Source organism: Rutidosis leptorrhynchoides, chromosome 6 (assembly GCF_046630445.1).
Source record: "Rutidosis leptorrhynchoides isolate AG116_Rl617_1_P2 chromosome 6, CSIRO_AGI_Rlap_v1, whole genome shotgun sequence".
NCBI lineage: Eukaryota > Viridiplantae > Streptophyta > Magnoliopsida > Asterales > Asteraceae > Rutidosis > Rutidosis leptorrhynchoides.
In genome coordinates, this window is record NC_092338.1 from 205,067,023 (window position 1) to 205,084,655 (window position 17,633).

A 17,633-nucleotide genomic window follows, 5' to 3' on the forward strand; every position below is an offset into this window, starting at 1 on the left:
ATCAACTTAACAGTTAAACTCGATTAGTATTCAAACATGAAGATTAAATAGAGTTACAGGTAATTTTCAACGATTATTCTTTATTGATTGAATCACAAAGAATCACAACTATCCTTGGCGGAATGATAGTTGGTTGATACAGATTACCTAGATTATAGCTAAGAGGTAAACTAAAATCTATTACACGTTTTTGACTCTAGATAAATAAACCCACACCACTAGTTGTTTACAATAGTGGATACAACAATTTATAGTAGTCCTATTAACCGTGTAATGGTTCTATTGTCCACTGGTACATAGGATGTCTGTACTTGTGGGGACAACTGCATCAGAGAGCATGCTCTCCTCTTTCCTCTTTGGTAGCTATTTGCAGGAACACCCCAATTCGGTTTGGCACCACTATTTGATTAAATAAATAGAATGTTGTGTTCCCTAGGTGTTGACAAAGTATAACCCATGTCTGCACATGCGTTAAACTTCTGCATTTCCACGTGGTCTTGTAAGGTCACTTGTCAGCCGCTGACGCGTGTCCTTATCTGTTCAACTTTGTCTTTGACTTCTGTTGAATAGTACCATTGATGTAGACCACTCGGAAAACTACTATGCTTATAATGGAGCATAGCTGTCTTATGTAGTAACCTGCATTCCAGCTGTGCTGGTTCTTCATTGCTGAGTCACTTGATATTCCTGAATTGCTGAGTACACATCCTGTGTTGATTGAAGAACACTGTCTACCTTATGCTGATAGACTGAGTAGCAAACTAAACACTCGACACATCAATATCTGCTGTCTATAAATAAACAAACTTGTGCTGACTGCACATAACATTTTAGTGCAAATAAATTACAGTTTTGTCATAATTAAATCCTTAATTATTTTGGGGACTCAACAACAACTAATGATGATAATACGCCGTGGGACTGTCCACGTAATATCATGCAAAATCACTGGTGCGTGACTGGTAACTAACCACAAGATCAAGTTTAGGGGTGGGTGACTATTTTTTTTTTTTTTTTTTGAAAGGCAAAAACGGCACGCGTTGCCATCCAAGCCAGACGCACACATAAAGAATATGTTTAGAGTGGGATTTGAACCCAGATACAAATGAACTAACGTTGCGTGACTACTGATATGTGATAATCATGTTTAAGGGCAATTGTTATTTAAAAGAGGAAATATTCATAGAGTTCGTTAATGATCGAATTTATAGTCAATTTGTGGTATTTCACATTTATAAAGAAGGAAAAGCGAATTCAATCATGATTCACGAGTGGAAGGTTCATCTCTCAAGATACTTACACATTAACCATGTGAAACCAACGACTTCAAATGCAAGTAGTACTTATGGAACATATAAAGTACTTGTTTTAGGTCATATATTTTAGGGTATTGTTAAAACTTTCTTTTAAGTCGTATATTTTAAGGTCGTAAAGTGGTGGTGTAAAATAAAGACCACAAATATAATTAAACTTTAAATAATATCATTACCCTAGTCGCTCCGTTTCTTTTCGCGTACTCATCGGCGATTCTTCTCATGATCGTCGAAGATAATCGTTTTTTTCATTGATTTTCACTGCAACATCATCCCCGAGGACGTCTTGATGGGTGGTACTAAGAAAAAAAGTGTTACGAATACCGGTACTGGTGCTAGGGTTTTACATAATCGAAAAGTTGGTGTTGATTCATCTGAATCACAGAAAGATGGAGACGATATAGATAACGATGTTGATTCTGTTCCGCACGCTGCTTCCGAGCAAGACAATGGTGTTTCGAAAATCACTCCTATTCCAGATCAGATGAATGTTGAAGATGAAGGGGATAAAGTTAGCGTTCATTCGGTTGATTCGTGGGATCGGGATATGGTGAGGCTAACAAGACGAATGATGATGGTGAGTCTACTTTTCATGTTAAAACAGGTGGCACACGCTATACGGGTATTTTCTGGGACGAAGGGTTGCATTCCCGGTTGTTCAGAACTACGTGATGAATGCGTGGACTAAGTTTGGCATTGAGAAAGTGATGATGAACGCAAAAGGTTTTTTCTTCTTTAAATTCTCATCCAAGGAAGGTATGATGAATGTGATTCAGAATGGGCCCTGGATGATCAGAACTATGCCGATTATTTTAAATGTGTGGTCATATAATGTCTCCCTTACGAAAGAAGATCTTACAAAAGTTCCGGTTTGGGTCAAGTTGCATGACGTGCCCCTTACCGGCTTTACTGCAACAGGTCTTAGTGTTATAGCTTCGAAAATTGGAAGACTAATGATGTTGGATTCATACACTAGTACTATGTGTCTTGAGTCATGGGGCCGTCCTAATTTTGCGCGAGCTATAATTGAAGTTTCGGCTGAGTGTGAATTGAAGGATAGTATTAGGGTGGGCACACCGAATACTGATGGCAGTTTCACCAAGGACGTTGTCACGATAGAGTACGAATGGAAACCACCACGTTGTGCTTGTTGTAAAGTGTTTGGACACAGAGACTCTCAATGTCCAAAACATCTTGGGCAAAAAAAAAAAAAAAAAAAAAAACCTGTTAAGGTTGCACTAGTTGATGAGGGTGGATTTAAGAAGGTGACCTATAAGCAGTGTTGCAAAAGTCGGCCGAGTCGGCCGACGCGTCGGTCGACGCGTCGTTTTTTAGGCATGACTGACGCGTCGTTGCTAAAAAGTCGGTCAAAGGTAAAAAGTCGGTCAAAGTCGGAAAAAGTCGGTCAAATTCGGAAAAAGTCGGTCAAAGTCGGTCAAAGTCGGTCAAAGTCAGTCAAAGTCGGTGATTTTTTTTTTTTTTGTAATATTGTTAATAATTGTTAATTGTTCATGTTTATTGTAAATATAGTTTATATTTAAAGATTTGATCTATATAATATTATATATTTAATAAAACTATTTTAAAAAGTCAACGTTAGTCAACGCCCGTTGCGTCGCCGTTGCGTCACCATTGCGTCCGACGCGTCATTTTTTAGGCATGGCCGATGCGTCCCCGACTCGCATCTTTTACAACCTTGCCTATAAGCAATGTTGGAGAACTCGGATTTCGGGAAAATCTCATTTGGACATTTTTGAGGAGATCTCGACATCTCGAAAATATCTCGGGAGATCTCGGACGTTGACTTACGTTGACTTCTTAGTTTTTTAATATAAATATATAAAAATAAATAAAAATATGTATATTTATATACATTTTACGAGATTTTACAAGAAAATTCAAGGAATGAACGAGAAAATTCGAGAAATGAGCGAGAAAATCCGAGAAATCGTGGCTTTGACCAAGTTTAACCCCCTTGATCGAGAAATCTCGGGAGATGGACATCTCGTCTCGGTTGTCTTTTAAAAACGAGATCTCGGAGAGATCTTGGGGAGAAATAACGAGATTTACAACCCCGCCTATAAGAAACAAGGCACTAAAGTTGTTAAACAAGTTGGGTTTCAGGTAACTAAAGGTGTAACTAACTAGAGGGGGTGAATAGTTACTTAATACGTTTTTAACACTTTTTCAATTGACCACTAAAATTGATTAACTATGATCAACCAATTCAACTCAAACTTGATGTGTGTGGTGTTTATGTTCAAAATGATAAGTAAAGTAATGTAAAGAACATAGACACAAGGATTTATTGTGGTTCGGGTGGATGTTAACTAATCCACCTTAATCCACTCCCCGATTACACTAATCGGGATTTCTTGCTTCTCTAAGCACTTTTCTCCAAACCCGGTGGAGATGTGATTTACAAGTCTTCAACTTCTTTGGTAGACAACAAACCTAATTTTTCTAACCCTTTGAAAGACCAACTCCAACCTAGCTCAACTTGTCTTCAACTTGGACAAGTATTAATCTCCAAATAAGATTAATCAACTTCCTAAGTCCCTTTAAGATCACTAAGCTATCCTATGCTTTTACTAATTGAAGTTACAAGACTCATACAATTAGTGATGATGATCCTAAAACAATTTTTAGGACATACATCACACTAAGTAAACTCACAAGATAAACAAATTTGATTAGTAAGTTTACAACAACCAAATTTTATATCTATAAGATCATAGAATCTTCTCTTGCTTGATCATATTTGAGTAGTAATTAAAGCCCTTGTGATCTCTTACTTGATCACCATTTGAGTAGTAATCATGGTTAAATTGTCATTAAGGTGTAATTAAGAGTGATTAACCAAGATTAGCATTTTTATGACCAAAGCTCAATTGAGTATGGAGGAGCCATCTATTCTAAGCGTGTTGAGAAATGTTTCATGAATTATAGATGTCGGGAAGTGGTCAAACTAAATTCGGTCAAAAATGGTGACAGTGAGTTCTGCAGTCGCACTGCGGTTGACCGTGGTGACAATCGTGCAACTTGTTTTCACAAAACTGCGTTGCAGATTCAGTGTGGGCTTCTATGGTCAGGTATACGGTCGACCGTACTTTGACCGTGTAACTTTAATGATCTTTATTTTCATTCTAAGTTTTGTTTGATTTGGTCATTTGCTAGATCAAGTATGGATTAGTGAATTTGGGTGTTTTATGTTAAGATGTCGATCATCATTTATGCATATGTATGTGTCATCATCAATACATATTCTTTGGTTAAGCATCATACTTAACTTTGTCGGTTAGTCCATTAACCAACATTCAACCAACAAAAGGGAAGCAAACCTTCGTGTATAGGCCAAAAGTAAATGGTTGATGAAGGTAAACATAATAATGTTGATAACAAAAGTGATACGCAACGTTCAGTTTCGGGAATTAAAGCAATGCATAAAGCTGGGCCATCAACATCAGGAGTTCAAATGAGTAATTCGTTTGGTGTTTTTGCAACAGAGGAAGTTAGTAAACCTAGAATACAGCTTAACTTAATTGATGAAGAAAGTGACGTTGAAGGACATTATGATGAAACCTCTGTTTGTGTGCGTCTGAAAAACCTGAGGGGGCAAGCACTCCCGGTATTACGGTGCTGACATGATTAGTCTCGCATCATGGAATATAAGGGGTTTGAACCCGATCTCTAAACAAAAAGAGGTTCGTGATGTGGTGGTAAGTAATCATTTGGGTGTTTGTGCTATCCTTGAGTCTCATGTCTCTATTTCTCGTTTAAATGGCATTGGTAATCTTGTGTTTCCTGCTTGGTACTAGGCATCAAATAATAGTGTTTGTCGTACCGTCACTCGTATCATATTCGGTTGTGATCCGGGTATTGTGCAACTTTCTTTTATTACGATGACGGATCAAGTAATTCATTGCATTGTTAAGGATATTAACAATACTTGGGAAAGTTTTGTGTCGTTCGTATACGCAAATAATTACTATATCCGTAGAAGACAGTTATGGCATAGCCTGAATATGCATAATTCTTATGTAGGTGCAAACCCATGGATGATCTTAGGTGATTTTAATGTTTCACTTAGCATCGAAGAATCAACAGCTAACTCCTCAAGCTGTACATTGGCCATGTTGGAAATCAGGGAATGTTTGAAGAATCTTAATATGGCAGACGTGAATCATACGGGTTTTCAATATACGTGGAACCAAAGTCCTAACTCAAATATGGGTATGTTGAAGAAGATAGACAGGGTTCTCGCTAATGATCATTTTATCAATAAATATACAAATGCTCACGTTATTTTTCAACCATATCGTATATCGAATCACTGTCCCGCGGTTCTCAAGATTCCTACGGGTTGTTCTAAAAAGCCGAAACCTTTTAAATTTAGCAATTTTATTGCTAAACATACCGAGTTTAAGAAGGTTGTTGATAAAGAATGGAAAGTTACGATCGGTCAGTGTTCAGTGCGTTTGATTTATACATATTCTGAATGAGAAACTGGTGCTGAACGAGAGAATTTGATCGCTGAACCATTCCCCTCCTGAACCCTCTCTAAACCATTCAGTGCAACACTTTTCCCCTAATACCCTTCCATTATTCATTCACTTTCTCTGCTTCACAAGATTTCTTCCACGAATTGAATTTTCACCAGGTAGTTTTGCTTTCATATTTAATAAACCTTGAAACCCTAATTTTTATTTTCTCCTCTTCTACCATATTAATATAAAATTGTATACATATACACGCATTTATACTCGTTGAGTTTGTTTACTTTGATCTACCCTTCCTACCGACCTAATATGAGATATTGTTTTTTGTTAGCTTTCTTGAAGGCTTGAAGCTTGTATACATGAGATCAGTAAGTTTAAAAGAGAAGCACCAATGCTTTAATTAATGACATGATTTCAAGCGGATCGATGAAATTACTATACGCTAGGGTTTCAAATTTTTTTGCTCGTTCATGATAAAGTTTCGTAGCTGATTGTTAAAATTTGAATACTTCTTATGTTAAGATGAACACAAAGTGTTTGATACAGTATAATTTGTCCATTAGAGTATTGATAGCTATAGATGGATAACTTATTGTTGCTGATTTCAGAAGGAATCAGAACTCAGAAGACATATATAACACTGTAACAGTTGCAATAACAACGTTTTATTTATTATTCAACCGATTAGTACAAGCAACTGCGGTTCAGTCATCTCATGGCGTCCAAGAAGAAAGAATCAGAAGGTATTTCTCTTCTCTCTATGTACGGTGACGACGAAGATGATGATGACATGGAAGAAAAAGAAGATGTAGACTACGGACATGATGACATGGCAGTTTCACCTAAAGCAGAGGTATTTAATTTATTTTTGTTTTGGATATTATTTATGTAAGCTTTTGATTTAGGTTTTTCTTGAAGAAAGACTATATGATTTAGTTGAGAATTTAAAATTTTTTAGTTTTCATGGAATAAGAAGTTAGCGAGTTAAGGAGGGCTGACTTTGTTGCAATTACTGACTATACACAGTTACATATATAGGACCAAATTAGCCATATCCATAGGCTGTTGCAAATTTTGGTTTAAACAAAGTGGTAAAATTCTTTACTTCATTTGGTGGTACTTGAGAGGCCGGGGACCTTGTAGCAAGTAATTGATCTAGGTGAGTGGTGGGCGGGGGAGGGACGGACTTGGGGTGTACTCGGATTGGAATTATATATATAGTGGTAGGATCAAGAGGGAAGTAACCATTCGGGGGGAAGCAAAAACTTTTTTTTTTTCGTTTTTTGAAAAAACTTTGTTCACGAACATTATAGATGAGATGAAAATATGAACATTTAGTAGAGACACTTTGTGATAAATGTTTTTATTTTGGCGGGAAAACGCTCGAAGAGGTAATATATAACAATTATCGTGTTTTTCGAGCGTATTTTGAGGTTTTAGGTATTGGGGTTTAGATATTAGGGTTTAGATATTAGGGTTTAGAAATTTAGGGTTTAGGGTTTAGATTTAGGGTTTAGATTTAGGATTTAGATTGAGTTTTTAACACGAACGGTTTAGAGTTTCCATAAACCCAAAACACCAAACCCTAAACCCTAAACCCTAAACGCTAAACCCTAAACTCTAAATCGGGCTAAATTTTACTTCACAAAACATGAAAAAAAAAAAAAACGTTCATATTCTTCACGAACAATATTATCTTGAATGTTATTTTTGTCGATCGTTTTCCCGCCTAAATAATAACATTCATCACGAAGTGTCTCTTCTAAATGTTCATATTTTCGTGTGATCTTGATGCCGGGAAAAAAAAATTTCAAAAAAAACGAAAAAAAAAAAAAAATTTTTTGCTTCCCCCGATTGGTTACTTCCCCATTGATCCTGCCCCTATATATATATGAATAATAAATTTCAGAATTATATGGTATAAATAGACTAGAAAGCTAAACATTATTGTTTCGGAACCTAAACATAATCGTTCAAATCCTTCAAATATAAAATATAAGTTGTCAGATTGATGTTTCATCCTTGTCTTGTCTATGCAGTTCAATGATTTGAAAAAATGTGACTGAGTTGGACGGAGTTTTGACCAACTTTGATGAAGTTTAATCGTTGATCGAGTTTTTTTATCCGAGTTGGACGTAGGTGCTCGGATCTAGGGAGTAGCTAGGAGTCGCTTAGTACTTGGTCATCTAGAGCAAGTTATACCACACTACATTAACTTACCTGTCAGCTTCTTGTGATTGAGCAAGATTTTAGACTTGATATTTTTAGTTTTGTTTTTTTAGCTGGTGAAAGTTTTGTATAAAATAGATGTAACTGTCAACTAATTTGTAGTTTTTTTTTTACTTAATTTCATGTCGCACAATCTCTTCAAATAGCTTTTGGGGTTGTTTAACAGATACGACTTGACATAAAGTCAGGTTCTTGTAACTTAGAAATGTACAGTAGTAATTTGTGAATAATTTATGCAGTGTTATGTTTTCTGTATTGTCTTGTTTGTTCTCTTGGTTTACTGAAATATGGTTTTGGTTGCAGGAAGGGGAAATACTAGCAACGGGTCATGCTGTATTAGGCTCAGAACCTCAATCTGTTAATGGTACGCACTTGTAAAATTTCAATGTAACTCTTTCCATTGTCTTTTATAATTTAGTGTGTGAGCTAACAAAGGCTAACATATCATATCATTCTATCAAAATCACGCAGTATAATAATACATTGTATTGTCTGTCAATTTGTATGTTTCTATACTCTATAAAGTGAGAGAACTTCGAAACCTGCTGCAATCTCGATTATTTGAATATGTTGTGCACCCATGTACTACTTCACCATGTAACAAAATGTAATTATGGACATCTGTTACTAATGTTGTCCACTTGTATGTGTGAAAAAAAACTGACATATCTTACACGTCTGATATAGGAGCTATCAAATACAAAAATTACATCATTATCTTGCCTTTGGACTTGGCTAAGTTGATAAGAAGATATTTTTCATATATTTATAATTCATCATGTGCAGGAGCAGGAACGGGAACAGTACAACTACTGACACCAAACACACAATCAACTCGTCAATCATCTGAACATGCTGATCAATCTCAACCCGATTCATTGGAATATAATAAAGGAAACGAATCAGAATCTGCACAGCCTGAACCTATAAATACTACTCAAGATGATGTGCGTAATGAGATCGATCCGTTAGACAATTTTCTTCCGCCGCCAACAACTATGAAGTGCTCTGATGAGCTACAAGTAAGTTTCTTATGATTGTCAGTATATGAGTTCTCAGTAAGAACATTTATCATGTGTGTTTTGCTGCAGGAGAAGATTATCAAGTTTATCTTGCTGAAGAAGAAAACTGGGAGAAGCTTTAATTCTGAAGTGCGTAATAGGAAAGATTATCGCAACCCGGACTTTTTACTACATGCAGTTACTTATCAGGACATCGATCAGATTGGATCTTGCTTTAGCACAGATGTTTTTGACCCCCATGGTTATGACAAAAGTGACTATTATGATGAGATAGGTATGTTGTTTTATGATTTGTGTCTTGCTACATACTGTAACTTTTTTTTATCTCCTTGGTACTACGTTTTCTTAACACGATGATTAATCTCATTTAACGATTTGTTTCAACAGAGGCTGATATGAAAAGGGAATTGGAGAGAAAAGAACAAGAGAAAAAGAAAAATCAAAAGATTGATTTCCTTTCTGGCGGAACACAATCTGCAGTGGGCATTTCTATGCCAAACATCGTGCCAATTCCAGGTAAATACATGTTACTTTTTTTCTCCTTGTTATATATTCCCCCCTTGTCCCAGTTTGACTTTTCGAGCCTTTTATTTGAACAAATTGACTTTAGATATTTTAATTTGTGTTATATAATATTTGAAGAAAGTTATACCAACGAAAACACATTTTAAACCAAATTAATTCATATACTTCTCATCAGTTATTACATAGCACAAATAAAAATATTTGAAGTCAATATTTAAAAAGAAAGACTTTGTAAAGTCAAATGGGATAGTTATTTTGGGATGGAGGGAGTAAATTTTTTAGGATTTTTAATGATTGGTGTTTGACTGTTTGCTATATATATTTACAGCTGTGCCACCGATAGCTGGTGGTAGATTAAGCCAGGGTTCATCTGCTGTTGATATTGGGACTCGAGAGGGTAGACCAAATAAGAAATCTAAATGGGATAAGGTATCATTTGTACTCGTTGCGGTTTAGATGTTTTTTTTTATCCAGTTGCAAATAAACTTTTCGATTCGTTTTTTAAGGTAGATGGAGACAAAAGGCATCCATTGACCAGCAGTGGACAGGACTCTGTGTCGAGTAGTGGGTCACATGCAGTGCTTATGTCCACTACTAATGCTAGGACTGGCTACACAGCCTTTGCGTGAGTTTTCAACACTAATTAAGAAAATTATTATAAAATTTATTATTATCTGTTTACAAGGAGTTGTAGTTCGATAATATGCAGAAACTCCCTGATTAGACTTAAAACAGATCATATACAGTTAAATTAATATCTGATGGGATCTTTCTATTGTCATCACTCGTCATCATTATATTTGCTTTGCTGTGTATTCTTATTTTCTCTAATCAATCAATGTGGAAATTTTCATTTACATTTACATGAAAGTTAGAACATTATTTAGGAGATGAGAAATACTACCTTTAACTAGGCTACAATACAAATTAACAGTCCTCTAATAGTGCCCCACAATCTGATGAACACGAGCCATATTACCAACCTTGCCACTCATGCTACATACTCGTACTCATGTTTAAACAGTTTAGAACCTAAGTGAGGACCCACAATCTGCTTATCCTTCATTATAAGGTGGTAAATTGGATGTGTTAGTCTGGTTGGGCAATGGGTCAAAACAGGTGATTTTGGATATGGGTCAAAAGCAGTCTAGCCCAAAAGGACATATATTCTTTCAGTATAAAATTAGAGTATCAAATATAATTACTTAAGATCTATGATTTCAAAACTAAACTAGGTTTTTGTTAATGCGAATTAGGAGGTTATATGGAAGTTTTCAAAACTCGGGAGGATTTGGTCATGACTTTGGATGGAGTATTCGACTGGGGATTAATCGGGTTTGACATTTTATACACTAAAATAATAAATTTCAAAATTATGTGTAGATATTGAAGATAAACTTAAATTGTCTAGAAACATAATTGTTTGTTTGTTCAAAAACTCTAAAATTATAGATTAAGATAAAAAAAAAAGTTGACCAATTTTGACTTTGATCGATTTTGACTCATCAATGTGGACGTTGACTATTTATTAAAAGGATTTTGGAAAATCAGATTGGCCTGGTCTTAAAAGGAGTAATCGGGGAGTTTTACAACAGTGGTTATATGCATTGGAAATTCACTTTGGGCGACTATCGACCCGTTTGGCCCATTACTTCATTCTTTTTTTCTATGTGTTTATTATACTTTTGATCTGTTAGAGATATAAGTTTGTTTAAAATTGTCACCTCTACTCTTATTTGATTCCTTTCATTAATTAATATTAGCTTCTCCAATATATGTGTTGCCTTATCAAAAGTTTTTTAACAATGCATCTAACTGATGTAGTCATATATAGATGCTGAATCTTTTTCAATTACATGGTTTTCTGCAATTGTTGTAGTTTTCTACAAATTTTTTTAAGCTTTTGATGTTTTAAAGCTGGATGTATTGTATTAATTACAGGCAACAAAAACGAAGAGAGGCAGAGGAAAGAAGGTCAAGTGACGATAGATAAAATGTCTTAACTACTTGGCGGCTTGGGAACTTGAGGAGTTAAAGTATCCACTGGATGTAGACTAAGACTATGTTACACAAATCAGTATAAACCAGTACCACACAGCTACTTCTACTTTCATGGAACTTTGCAAATTGACAAACAACGTATCTACTTTATGATGAAAATTTCTCATGTTCGTTTGCTATTATTCTGTATTTACGTTTAATACTCGGATCTTTTTTTTTTGTATGCACTTGATAATACTTTACGCTGTATTCTCGAGTTTTTTTAAAGCGGAAAGGAGTGGTGGAAAGGGATTGAGACAATAAAGATGTAAAGAATAGTAATTTAAAATAGTTTATGTGTATTCTTGAGTTGGAGTGAAAGTAAAAGAAAAGAAAATAAATATCTATATTTATTCTTGAGTTGTATAAATTAACACTATAAACAAATAAAAGCTATTCACAATAAATAACTATAATCAACGAATAAAAAATAAATATTTAAGCTGCTGTATTATTATTTATTTACGGAGTATTATTTATATGAAGTATTATATATTGTTATTAAAACTATGAATTTATTTTTCATACAATTGAATTATATATATATATATTAATTAACTAAAATAATAAATAAATTAATGATGTGATGAGAGAAAATGATACATGTATGATAGCTGTTGTACGATAATTGGTCATTTGTACGATAATCCCTCAAGTATAATTACATAATGGTGAATGTACGTATTATGATAGCTGCTATAATATAATTTTTTTTTTATGAGTAAAAAAGACAATCCCTTCCAATCACCTCAAAATTGAGCTGATAGTAAGAAGGGTGAAAAGCCCTCGAGTTTTCCCCTCTAACCCACTCTTCTCCTCTCCTTTCTATCATAAAAAAAACTAAAAAATGCTTGATTAATGTTTTATCCTTCCCTCTCCTTTCCTTTCTTTGCAAAAATAAACTCGAGAATACAACGTTAGTTCTTGTGAAGCTAGCAACTTCAAATGCAAGTGGTACTTAAAGAATAGATAAATACTCATTGTATATTTTGAGGTATTGTTAAAATTTTCTTTTAAGTCGTATTTTTGAAGTCGAAAGTTGTGGTGTCGTATTAATTCGGGTTATGTAATTACAAATGACCGCTTACAATCATTGTAATTACTATATTCTTGTTAGTCATGCATTTATGGAAAATTCTTGATTTAAAATAAATTGTTAAGAAATGACTTCTCTACCTACATCAGAGAAGACGACTTTCTCTTCTCGTGGGTGGAGAATTCTCTACCTACACGTGAGTGGAGAAATGACTTCTATTCTATGATAGGGGAAAGATTGTCTGCATCTCATCTCTCCATACCTTGCATATGCGGAAGAAGTTGTGCTAAAAAAGATGGTGCATTTTTTAATTTTGTTAGATCTAACTTTTATTCAAGATAATGGTGCAACGTGCTTTGTAAAGGGAAGGGACTGAAAATGAAGAAATGTTAAAACAAGGGACCAATAACATAATATCTATACCTAAGCCTTTCCCCAAATTGAATTCAACGTTTCCCGTTTGTATGAACTTCAATTGAATGTTCGATTAAGATAATAAATTGCAGAATCTGTGAAGATTGGTGGAATTAAGCAAAATCAGTCATAGTTTTATACGTTAACTCAACCAATTTCATTCAAGGTGATACGCTACCTTTTGATCATCACTTTCATATTTTCTGTATCTTTGAATTTATACAATTAATACTAACAACCAAAACAAAAACAAAAAATTGTTTTTGTTTATCTTTTCATTAATCTATATCTGTCTTCTTTAGCTAAGTTGTGTTAGTAATATATGGAATTTCCAGATAGTTAAGTGTTTGATGAAATGCCTAATCGAATAAATGATTTTTTTTTATTTTATTTTAAATCATATCAAGTCTTTTTGGGTTGTGTTTGATTTGGTTTTGCTTCGTTGTAAGAAAGAGTCTCTTACTGCTTGTTTCCTTACTCAAATGTATACACTGAAATTAAAGAAGTTTTGAAAGACATGCACTTTCGTTTTTCAGTTTGCTGATACATATGTGTTTGTTAATGCTTCTTTTTAGTTATGGAGAATGTAATACAGGCAGCACAACAAACTTCTTTCGGAGGCAAATCGGACTTATCTAATGTGAAGAACCTGTTGTTTAGGCGAATGCTGGTGGGTGTTAGCGACGGGCGTTTTTTCATGGGCTTATTTTACTGCATAGATAAGCAAGGAAACATTATACTTCAAGACGCCGTTGAGTATCGTAGTACAAGAAGAACGTCTCCTTCACACATGGAACAACGGGGTATTGGTCTCATACTAATCCCGTTTACTTGTAGGACATCTTGTCATGTTGATTCCTCGATTGATGAACAGCTCTCGTTACTGTCACTTCAGGCTCAAAAGTAAGACATTTATAGAGACATATTTTCAAATATCTGTAACCAAACATTGTTTTTTTTTTTTTTTAAATAGATGACTCGATGATACAATATTTCATTGAGAGATACAGACACTACAACTAATGTTATTGACATAAGAATATTGTTAATGAGTTGTTTGTAATTACAGTAACAATGAGGGTGACGGAAGCCATTATTGTTGTAGGTAGTAGAGTAACGTTCAAAATCTGTCTCGATAAGCGGTGCCGTAAACAATCAAGTATGGTACTGTCCGCACCACAGTATCAATTGGTATCGCAAAGTTAACCCCAGATGACATCCCACTTCCTGCAATATGATACAATCGTGATGATCAGACACAAGACAGAGATCAAATATATGGCTTGAATTTTGAAGTCAAATTGATTAAAATTGTAACTTCAAAATCAATATGCAGTCCAACAATACAGTGGAAAAATGAGTAATTACCTTAACTAAAGATATATTTGATAGAAGTATCAAGAAGAGGTCAAGCCTGTACCTTTTCGAGTGAAGGTTGCAGTATTAACACCGATTACATGGCCATGTGAGTCGAGCAAGGGTCCACCCGAATTGCCTGCATAACACAATTACACTCTTTAAATGTCATACAGTATCTTATAGTAAGTGGGGATGGCCTGTCCATTGTTACGGGAAATGGTTACGCTTTATATCTTAAATCAAAAAATAGAAAGAAAAAAATATATGACGTCATGCTTACGTCAACTTGATGTCAGCAAAAGCTATTGTTCATCACCAGCCCCCTATTAGTGTATAGTACTCCGTATAATATAATATAATTAGTAAAAATCATTTTTTCTTGATATTAGTATTACCAGAATTAATTGCAGCATCTGTTTGTATGGCTCCTCTAATGGCACCTCCGTTTGGTGACGGTATCTCCCTTCCTAGTCCACTCACTACCTGATATCGTTCAATGTAAATGCAAAGAACCCATCGAGTTTCTGAAACCAGTTGACACATTGGCTGCTATAGTTTGATGAATTATTTAAATTTTTAACGGTCTAAATTACCCCTGTCGTTAAAGTGTTCTCGTATCCATAAGGATTCCCGATAGCGTAGCAGCTTTGACCCACGATTAGTTTACGCGCACTACCTATATCTACTGGCTTTACTTCAATCCCTTCAAGATCAACCTGCAATTAAGAGAGTCAATAAATTATTAACCAACAAACGTATTTTTTTTTTTTTTTTTAAACGCTTTATACCGACCTTCAGAACAGCCAAATCACTCGATGGATCAACACCAATGATCTTTCCGTCTCTAGATAAACTGTTGCCACTTTTGTCAACGAGGAATACCTGCACAAGCAATAAACAACATAATGTTATGTTTATCGAACATTTGCTTGATTCGATTATGATATAATTGTTTCTCTAGTTATTTGCTCGTCTATCAATCTAGAAGAATAGTACACGAACCTGACAACACTGTCGTCCATTTTGATCTGTAGCCAACTTTTCAACAACATGATAATTCGTCACCTGAAATACACTAATAGCACTAAATAAAATGTATAGTTCTGCTTTGTATCAGAAAACATAACAGAGAGCTTTAAATTTGGTGATTTACCTTTTTATTTAATAGCAGAAATTTATTTATTAAATAAACTCTAGCAAGGAGATAGAGAAAAGGAGCTGATTTACTTATCTACTATACATCAATTTTCAATAGCTGCTAAAAATACTAGTACTTTTTAGGACTGTTAGCAGTTCAATTTTATGGGTTTTGTTCGTGTCATCTGATTTGTGGGACCGAAATTAGGATGGGATCAAGGAAAGTATATGCTTGACTCGTAGATATAGAGAAGGATAGGATATCGTACGATGTGACCAAATTTATCCCAAATAAAGCCTGAACCAGTTCCTTCAACTTTTGCTTTCTGACCATCTACCATCTCAACCTCATCGGCGGTTTTTGAGTTATCAACGATTTCAAGGTCTTTGATGAAAACCACAGATGGCGATGTTACCTAGAACATCAAATGAATGTATGTTATTAGTAACATAAAACATGAGTAATTTATTCACATACGTAATGGCATTGACTTAAATAATCAAAACTGCAATGAATTGGCACAATACATCACATTAAAACCATGACTGTAATTTAATTGGAACGTTCAAGAATGACTGGTCAATAAGTTCATTTTTTACTGCATTTAACAGATGCTGTTTTGATCCAATTTCACAAATTTTATGGCCAAATGACATGTTTATGAGAGATTACAGTGACAAATATATATATATATTTAGACTAAAAAGTTGATCATTACTAAATTACATGCAACAATTTACATCTTTTCAGATGTGATATTGAAATTATATATCCCATCTCTAAAATCAGTACCCTTAAAAAACACTCAAAACAAACAATTCTTAAGGGACTTAAAGGGAATATACTTTTAATGTAATTCTTGAAACCCAAAGTCATTAACTAACAAAGATTAAAAAAACCTCAAACAGATGAACAACACGGTCTTCTTCTTGTTGAGTTTCATCTAGAAGTTGTTGAGCAAGTGCAACAGATTGAGTTATTGAACTTTTTGTAAAATATGATGTCACTGCTGTAAAGATAATTGCTCTGCGTGTTGTAACTAAATGAGATGGCAAAACAGAAATTGATGATGATGAAGATGAAGATGAAGAAGGTTGTTTGGTTATGAGTTTGGGTTTGGAAATGGAGATGGAGTGACCACCACAAGATAACACCTCCATTATCTTTCACACTTTCTATCTTTCTTTCCTCTATTTTGTTTACAATATTAAATTAATTTATTGTGAATATATTGTTTGTTTTATTTGTGATTAAAAGATACTAGCATAATAACTCTATATTACACAATATATACATAGTTTTAGATATGTGTTCATGATATATAATTGGAAATTACAAAATGAAGAATGCTCATATATTAGAAAAAGTGCATCTATTTTATTCTTCTATTTGGCCTTGAAGTTCTAATAGAACTCACAATTTGATTAACCAATAGCACATGAAATAGATATACGGAGTATGTATGTAAGGAGTTGTATGACATAGTTTTGAAAGGACTCAATGTTCACAAATTTAAGTGACAATAAATGTGTATACTTCAAAGATATCTTGTGAAGAATGGTCCATATGCAAACACATGGCACCATTTGTTTCATCATGCTATCTTCTACTTATGACTTATCAACAGGGCAATTAATAAGAAAAGCAAAAAATAGCACAAACAGTTAAATTATGAATAATATGCTTTAAAGATCAGAACAATGTGATCCAATTACAGCCACATCAAGTTCCCTTTAGTATACTCCATCCAATTTCTTTAAATAAAGACCCCTCAAATCAGAGAAAATTGTATCTTGACCCCTCAAATCAGAGAAAATTGTATCTTGACCCCTCAAATGGATGGTTTTAATTAGATCGACGGATCTAATCCGTTATTTTATTTATGTTATTTCACCAAAATACAAAATTATAGACCTCCCTAATTAGAAACAACTGTATCTTGACCGCTCAAATGGATAGGTTCAGTTAGATTGACGGATCTAAAACGCGTAGGGCCCGACTCGGTATGTAACTCAACTAGATCATTAGATCTATTGATATTTTATTTATGTGATTTCC

General features: G+C 34.4%; 4 protein-coding genes across 4 annotated transcripts; 3 read left to right on the forward strand and 1 right to left on the reverse strand.

Annotated features, from left to right (window-relative positions):
- The first annotated feature begins 1,602 nt into the window (after positions 1–1,602).
- On the forward strand, positions 1,603–5,815 carry LOC139854365 (uncharacterized). The gene is made up of 5 exons (XM_071843673.1): positions 1,603–1,890; positions 1,976–2,578; positions 4,381–4,405; positions 4,736–4,941; positions 5,132–5,815. The coding sequence occupies exons 1-5, from the start codon at positions 1,603–1,605 to the stop codon at positions 5,813–5,815; spliced, it is 1,806 nt and encodes a 601-aa protein (XP_071699774.1).
- Positions 5,816–5,861: 46 nt separating this feature from the next.
- Positions 5,862–11,919, forward strand: LOC139852478 (uncharacterized). The gene is made up of 10 exons (XM_071841775.1): positions 5,862–5,973; positions 6,144–6,180; positions 6,421–6,665; positions 8,345–8,405; positions 8,828–9,063; positions 9,133–9,337; positions 9,451–9,579; positions 9,917–10,017; positions 10,095–10,213; positions 11,530–11,919. The coding sequence occupies exons 3-10, from the start codon at positions 6,528–6,530 to the stop codon at positions 11,579–11,581; spliced, it is 1,041 nt and encodes a 346-aa protein (XP_071697876.1). The 5' UTR covers positions 5,862–5,973; positions 6,144–6,180; positions 6,421–6,527; the 3' UTR covers positions 11,582–11,919.
- A 1,736-nt stretch (positions 11,920–13,655) lies between these two features.
- On the forward strand, positions 13,656–14,055 carry LOC139854366 (uncharacterized). Its single transcript, XM_071843674.1, has 2 exons — positions 13,656–13,981; positions 14,052–14,055. Exons 1-2 carry the CDS (start codon positions 13,656–13,658, stop codon positions 14,053–14,055), a joined length of 330 nt encoding a protein of 109 aa, XP_071699775.1.
- Positions 14,012–17,028, reverse strand: LOC139851631 (protease Do-like 5, chloroplastic). The gene is made up of 8 exons (XM_071840723.1): positions 16,475–17,028; positions 15,844–15,990; positions 15,440–15,502; positions 15,230–15,319; positions 15,031–15,153; positions 14,833–14,920; positions 14,499–14,573; positions 14,012–14,305 (listed from the first exon to the last, which is right to left on the reverse strand). Exons 1-8 carry the CDS (start codon positions 16,733–16,735, stop codon positions 14,199–14,201), a joined length of 954 nt encoding a protein of 317 aa, XP_071696824.1. The 5' UTR covers positions 16,736–17,028; the 3' UTR covers positions 14,012–14,198.
- Between the last annotated feature and the right edge of the window lie 605 nt (positions 17,029–17,633).